We start from the raw sequence: 7,100 nt of genomic DNA, 5'->3' as shown, positions 1-7,100 counted from the left end.
AATATCTATAAAATACATTTTGAATGTTCCCCACAAAAATTAAAAAAACTTAGTAGCATGTGAAAGGACTTTCAATTATTCTGTGAATTATAGCAGAAGTGTTTTTAATCTTCCTTCTTAACATACTGCTGTTAAGACATTTCTCTAGGATTCTATATGCCCCAAGAACAAACCTATGCATATTTCTGCACTGATGCCATGCAATTTGTTGCCATGAAAATATCAAAACCAGCTTATAACTAAGAATGGGCAAACCCTTTCACGCAAAATAGTATCCAGCCTCAATTTCCATTCAATAGTCAAAATAAATTGTAGCCATTTTCATGCTTTATAGTGGCTTAATATCTTTGTTATATCATTAAAGTCTTTCAATCACTTATATCCAGTGCACACAGGCTTCAGATCATCCAGTTCAGCACATAATTTGGGCGCAGAAATTCCAGCAGCATCTCTGAGAAATCAGACTAAATTAAATTAGACTAAATTATCCTTACTATTCTTTGCCTTTTCTTGCTGCCTTTGAATTTATTGGCAAATAAAGAATTTTCTAGATTAATTGGAGAGCTGACTGTGGTACTTTATTTCTAATATTTAAAATATCAGATGATTTATGGCTGACATGTAGAGTTCAGTCTGAGGATTAACTGAATGGAAACCTTCAGATCAGGGAGAATTTAAAAAGAGCAACAGAATCTTCCAACAGAGAGTGTCTTGGGTCCTGCTGTCTGAACAGCTTCTCCTGCTGGAGAAAAGAAGTTGACCTCAGGCGAATAGCTGTGGGAGAGCATGTAAGGTAGTGTTCACTGGCATGCACATCATCTCTTCTGGATATCATTTTCTTTTACTATCATGAATTTCACTATGTTTTCTAAAATTAGTTCCTTATAGTTAAAGAAAGAGCCCTATATTTGAGTATCTCTGTCTCCAGTTAACATATTTCTGGATTACTCTGCTATAGACAAATCACAAAATCAAAAATAGATATAATATTCATAACTGAAACGGTTTATAGAGAGCAATCTGAAACCAATGCCCAGAATTATTTCTTCAAGAAATATATTAACAAAGGATCATTAATATAATTGGTTTACATATATAGATATATCTTCTTAATATTATTTAACTTAACTGCCTTTCTGTTTATAGTATAGATTTAAACACATAACCTTCTGTCCCCTGATGAGCCCTACACATAAATGTTCATATTGTATGAGCTCCTAGGTGAATAAAACTGTAAAGAACTGCCAAGACCAGGTCCTTTTAAGGTGAGAGGTTAGCTGAAAAACCCATTGATTTTAACACATTCCAGAGCCTAAAGGCAGAAACTATTGAACATTGAAAAGCTACATTGCTCCTCAAAATTGCTGACATACCATTTTTTTCTTAGACATACAAATGTATAATTCAATTAAAAAGATGAGGTATTTTGAAAATTACAGAAAATTGCATTTCTGGTTGTGGTTTAAATGATAATTTACCTGTTTAGTAAGTGTCTGTATACTTTCATCAAGAAGAAATGCAAATGCTCCTTTGCTCTGACAGAACACAATAGAGAAAGTAACACCCAGAAAATTACACAGTGTAAGTTGTGAATTCATATGTTGTAAAAAAATATGGGGTCCACAAAGTGTATTTCCATAAAGACATCCAAGCTGTCATCAAAATTACCAAAAGTAGCATGGGGTAAAATTTTCCAAAATATTAAGGTCATTTACACTGCAAGTCTTGTTTTTAAGTCAATGTTTCCTTAGAAATAATACTATGTCTTAAAAGGAAATTTCTTTCTCATACAAATGTTATAAAAACAGGATTTACAATTCTAAATCAGAAAATTCAGTTCTGAACATTTCTCCTCATAGCATAAGCACTTTTAAAGTGAAGACTTTGTGCCTGCATAGCTACAGAACTCTATGTCCCAAAAAGGAAGACGAATGGATTCCTCATATCCATTTTTTTCTACTAGATTTCTTTGTAAAAAGTTACTAATTAATTTATTCATTACATGGTCACACACTGGTATATAAGGAAAAAGAATTGGGAAAGAAATTAAAACCGGAATAATAAAATAGAAATCAGAAGATAACAGGACTGAACACTATAAGTCACCAATTTGAGTCACTATGTGACTCAAAAACTCAAAACCTCTTTAATAAAACAAATATAAGGATATGAAGCAACGTAAGTATATGAAGCAATATATATTTACTATTATAAAATGCATTTTTCAGTTAGATGGTTTTTATAAATAAATTATTCTTACCTGTTATAGTTGCTTTGTTAATAGATGGTTGGCTACACATTGGTGATCTTCTATGAAAAAGGAAATGAAAAAAGGTTTAAGCCTGAAAAATTCACTGATGACTGAATTCTTGAAAATTCAGAAAATACATTACCTGGTAATTTACTTGGGAACTCCAGAACAGGAATATTTTAGGAACTTATAGGTTTATTAAAAGCCTGCCTAATCACATCTAGAGCAAATACATAGTTTGAACTGTGACTTATAAACATATACAAAGACATTTTTTTCTTTGAAATGCTAATTACTTCTACATTTCATGATGCATGCTTTGGGTGAGGGAAATGACTTCACTACATTTGCCAGTGTAACAAACATTAGTGTTAATTGTGATGCTGTAACATGACTGCAGAGAGATCATATTTTTGCTGCCTAATTTATAGTTATGAACTACTGTGGATAGGTAGGGTATCACTACCTTGAATGAGTGGAGTTCTAGGTTCAGACTATGCAATCAGATCTCAGTGAGTGCAGCTTCTGTTCACTCTGTTTCATTTGCAATACTCAGGCTGTGCCCAAATGGTCATCTCTGAATGATCTAGACATATGACTACTTTATCTAAAATCACATAAGGTGAAAAAACCTACTCCAAGTTTATGCAAGGACAACAACTGCAAGATCACTTAGAAGGCAAGGGGGCTGTTATCTCAGCCACCAACTATAACATATTTAGGGGATTAATAAACTTATTCCTCATCATTGATTTATGCAGGTATGGTGGCACAGACCAAAATCTATAACTCATATTTGTCTTCTTAGCTTACATTAAAAAAGTGTCACTGCAAAAAGTTCAGTGGCCAAAAAATGACACTCACTTGCTGGGTGCCCGGTCTTGTAAATTGGTTAATGCAGCAAAGTTATTCCGGACAGTACGCAGGCTGGCCAGAACCTGGAACAAAAAAAGTGGTTTCAGTATCAATTTCTGTGTAAGTGAGACCGATCTGTCTCTGCTCCACTGTGCTGAAAGAAAATAGAAAGCACATTGCAAAACCACTGTAAAAGGTTTCCCGGGCAGGTTAGTCTGGAACCTTTGACTATTATTTAGCAATAATATGTCTGTAATACAAAGGCAGTAGTTTACCTCTATTTTTTTGTTCCCCTCATAAACAAATCATTTTCTGTCTGAAGGAAGTTTGACTTGCAGGGGAGGAAATTTTTTTTGCATAATTCTACTTATTTCTTTAAAATAACAAGAAAAGCATTTGAGTCTGGAAGATAATAGCCCATTCAACCCTAATACTTCAGGCATAAGAAATAATTACAAAATCTTTATTTGCAGTTCAGTCCCCATAAACTGCAAAGGACAAAGGGAATAAGATTGTCTAGACTACCAGGAAAAGTAAAAAAGTAAAAGTGTCTCTTCTAAGAGCCACAGTTGATTTAGGGACTCAGTGCAGAAGGCCAGGGGAAGTTATCCCCTGAGAATGCAAGGAAAGTCTGCGGACTCTTACAAACTCTATGCATTGGGGAAGACAACACAGACGAACTGCTTCCTTTCTGGACTTAAATTCATGCAAGATAGCAGACAGTGAATGCAGTGGAGTGTCTTTGTGTTATAAGTGGCATAGGCACTCTCTTCTGAAGGCATCTGGGTAACACGCAAAAGATTTTGTGCCATGTGACGCTAAAAAGGTGAACCTCTCTGTCAGGGGAGAGGTTGTTCAGGTGATGGCAGAGAGGAACCATGAGTTTATTGGAGCTAGGCTGGCAATGGGAGAAAGCAGCAACACTAATCACTGGTATATCTTTGCAGAAGTTGACCTTTTTTTTTTCTCAGCCCAGACTGGGCTTTGGTGCCTGGTGAACCCATCCGAAGCATAACAAAAGCAGCAATGGCAAGATGGGTTTCAGAGATCTGGGTTGACGAGCGCGCAACCCTCTTTTCATAGCACTTTAAATGTATGCAGGAGGTAGGAAGTGAGTAGGAAACCAAAGAAAAAGTAATAAATTAATGAAAGTTTGTAACAAAAAGTAAACCAGCAATGACTGGCAGTGGTCAAGCTATTGGAGGTAATTTCTGAAGTTAAGATAATAAAAAATGCCTTTGACTAACTAAACAGTATTAATCTGTTATGTTTTTCTTTCCAAAAATCAGGAAGCAAAGTGACTTATTTTTAATTCAGCACAGATTTAAATTAATTAAATATGTCATCAAACTTGCATATTCAGGGTACAATGGAGATTTCAGAGTATTTTATAAAAGGCCCTTGCTTAATGTCTTCTCTGCTAGTGAAAGATGTTTTTATTCATAGCAAGGACTTGATTGAGTCTTATAAACACTGAATCTCTTCACAATATAATTAAATATATAATAAGGTATTTAATTAATATTCTTTTAACAGCTTATTATTTGACCAAAGCAACATGCATACTGTTGCTGAAGCTGCCACATGTGCTTATATGTGGCATATATATTATATATGTATGACATATGATATATATCATATTATAAATTATATATTATATATTAAATATATTATCTATAATATATATTCTATTCTTATAATATCCTTATTTGACACCACTCTGTGACACAACCTTTCTCTTTCCATTCATCTTCAATCACATATGATTTCATACAGAAATTTGACTTTAATTCCTATCTGTTTTGGAGTAAAACCCATCATCATCGGTTCAAGAAAAAGTAATGTTAATTTTTCATACTTTATAAGGAAGTTCTCTTGTGAAAAACTGTGGCTTTTTAATCTGAATTATAAAGAATTTTTAACTGGTATTTTAAAAACCAGAATCTGAATATAAAAAATACACCTGGTTTTGTAAGGGAACATAAGTGTTCTGGGTAAAATTTATCTCATGTCTAAAAATCTCATTGTATTTAATTCACCAAATATGTTCAAGTAAAGAAATTGTAATTAGAAAGATAACAGAATAACAGGAATCATAGATTTGTCTTAATCATGACTGCCTGCTACAGTATTTGGAAGAGATCAAAGGTGTTTGTAATGCTGTTGCACTTCAACTTATCAGATATTCAAAAAGTGTTAAGAAAAAGAGGTATAGTTAAAAGAGTGGGAGGTTTATGACTTTCTGTTGAAACACTTTTCTTGTTTCAGGCGAACATATATAATATCAACAACAGAAAAGAACTGGTTTGGTCATTTTATCTTTAAATTACAAGGCCCTGTGAGAAATATGACAAAGCTGTTCCTACCTGAGCAAATGGTGTCACAATCAAGTCATCTCCATGTCTGAAAAAAAATTAAGCAGAGTTGTGACTTAGAAAATTTTGCTGCTTTAACAGAAAGAAAATCAGGTTTTACAATACAGTACAGGTAATTCCAGTTTTATTCTTCTGCAATTACACTTTGTAATAGTTCCACACACACTCTAAAAAGCAAGTACCAACTTAGTTATTGCCCAGTTGCCTGGCAAGTCTATGGAAACATTGACAGACCAGCCACTTTCTGTGCTGTGAGTATGGCATGTGACTGACCACTGGGATCAATCCACAGACATGTCATCCCTAAGGATAGAGGTGAATGTTCCAAAAGTGACTCCAAAGGCAAAAAACCAATATGTTTTTAATTTTATTTTACTTCTCTGTAGTGAATTTATCCTAAGTTGCTATTCTAACCGTTATTTTAATATTATTCAAGTTTAAGCATAAAATATGGGTTTTGAACATTAGATTAGTCCATGAAAATCTAATTAGAAAAAGACTGATAAATGGAGAAATGTGACTTGTGTTTGACTTGCTACAACATTATTCTTATAATTTATATACTGTCCACAAAGCAGCAATGGTTTGCAAATACTGCAAGAACCTAATTAAAAAGTAGTATGTGCAATCTGTACCGCTGCACAATCATTCTGTAAGGATGAAACAAAACTCACCAATATTCAGGATCATCAGAATGTTTATTAACTTTGTAACCATTTTTATTATCATATCTTTTATTCCTTTGGTAATAGCAGAATGGATTTTTAAACACCCTGTGGAAGAAATCTGCGCTTTGAACACAATCTTTGCAGGAGTGGTTGGAATAGGGTATTGCTTCAGGTGAAACCACAGGTCCAGACTGGACAGAAAGCATATAAGCCTGACTCTTAGAAGAAAGCAAAAGAAACATGTCCTCCACAGAAGGAACTCAGAGGCTTTAATTGCTCAGGAAAGACAAATCCAATCGGGTATAATAGACAACATGAATCAGCCAGGAGCATTACCAGGAGAGTTAATGACCACCTGGGTTTAGTACCTCTTTATGTTTTCTTGGGTCAGGAAAACATCAGCAAATGCCCTACACTATAATTTTAGATAAGGGTTGCTTAATGAATTACACAAAGGCTTTAGCAGAAGATAACCCAAGTGCCTTTTTTTCAGCTACTTCACTTCCAGGAAAATTATGCTCTTTTTCTTCGAGTTCTGTGAAATGGCATTATCTGATACGTGACAGCTGGCTTAAATGTTTCTCAGTAGTCCTTTAATTTCTTATCTTTTATAAAGGATATTTTTATTTACATAGAACTACTCCATTTTTTGCTTCTTTTTTGACTTTTAAAGGGGGCCCAGCTCAAAACATAAAGCCACTTTTTAGTCTAACCTGTACATTTGGAAATTATGAAAGGGCAGAATTATGAAGATGAAAGTGTTTACAGGTAGCAGGAACACTGGACAAAGAACAAAAAATATTCAATAGTTTCTACCTGTAAATAAGACAGTGGACACATGGAGATGGTTCTTTCTAGCATCTACCAGTGGCAAACACTCTGAATGCCCAATATATGACACAGATGCACAAAATATTCACCAGTGCCTCAAAGTACCAGACAACTCCTGAA

General features: G+C 34.2%; 1 protein-coding gene across 1 annotated transcript in view; it reads right to left on the bottom strand.

Annotated features, from left to right (window-relative positions):
* Positions 1-677: 677 nt before the first annotated feature.
* LOC115947972 (cAMP-specific 3',5'-cyclic phosphodiesterase 4D-like) overlaps positions 678-7,100 on the bottom strand; it is a 230,855-nt gene continuing 224,432 nt past the window's right edge. The window contains exons 3-7 of the mRNA XM_031057814.1: positions 5,473-5,509; positions 3,116-3,189; positions 2,261-2,310; positions 1,479-1,535; positions 678-774 (exon numbers count right to left, since the gene is read on the bottom strand). Coding sequence (XP_030913674.1) covers positions 1,507-1,535; positions 2,261-2,310; positions 3,116-3,189; positions 5,473-5,509 — 190 coding nt within the window. The 3' untranslated portion in view covers positions 678-774; positions 1,479-1,506. The remainder of the gene's footprint in view (positions 775-1,478; positions 1,536-2,260; positions 2,311-3,115; positions 3,190-5,472; positions 5,510-7,100) is intronic.

Source organism: Geospiza fortis, unplaced genomic scaffold, assembly GCF_000277835.1.
Source record: "Geospiza fortis unplaced genomic scaffold, GeoFor_1.0 scaffold443, whole genome shotgun sequence".
Lineage (NCBI taxonomy): Eukaryota > Metazoa > Chordata > Aves > Passeriformes > Thraupidae > Geospiza > Geospiza fortis.
Note: the sequence above shows the minus strand (reverse complement) of the source record. Positions and strands in the feature narration are given on the sequence as shown.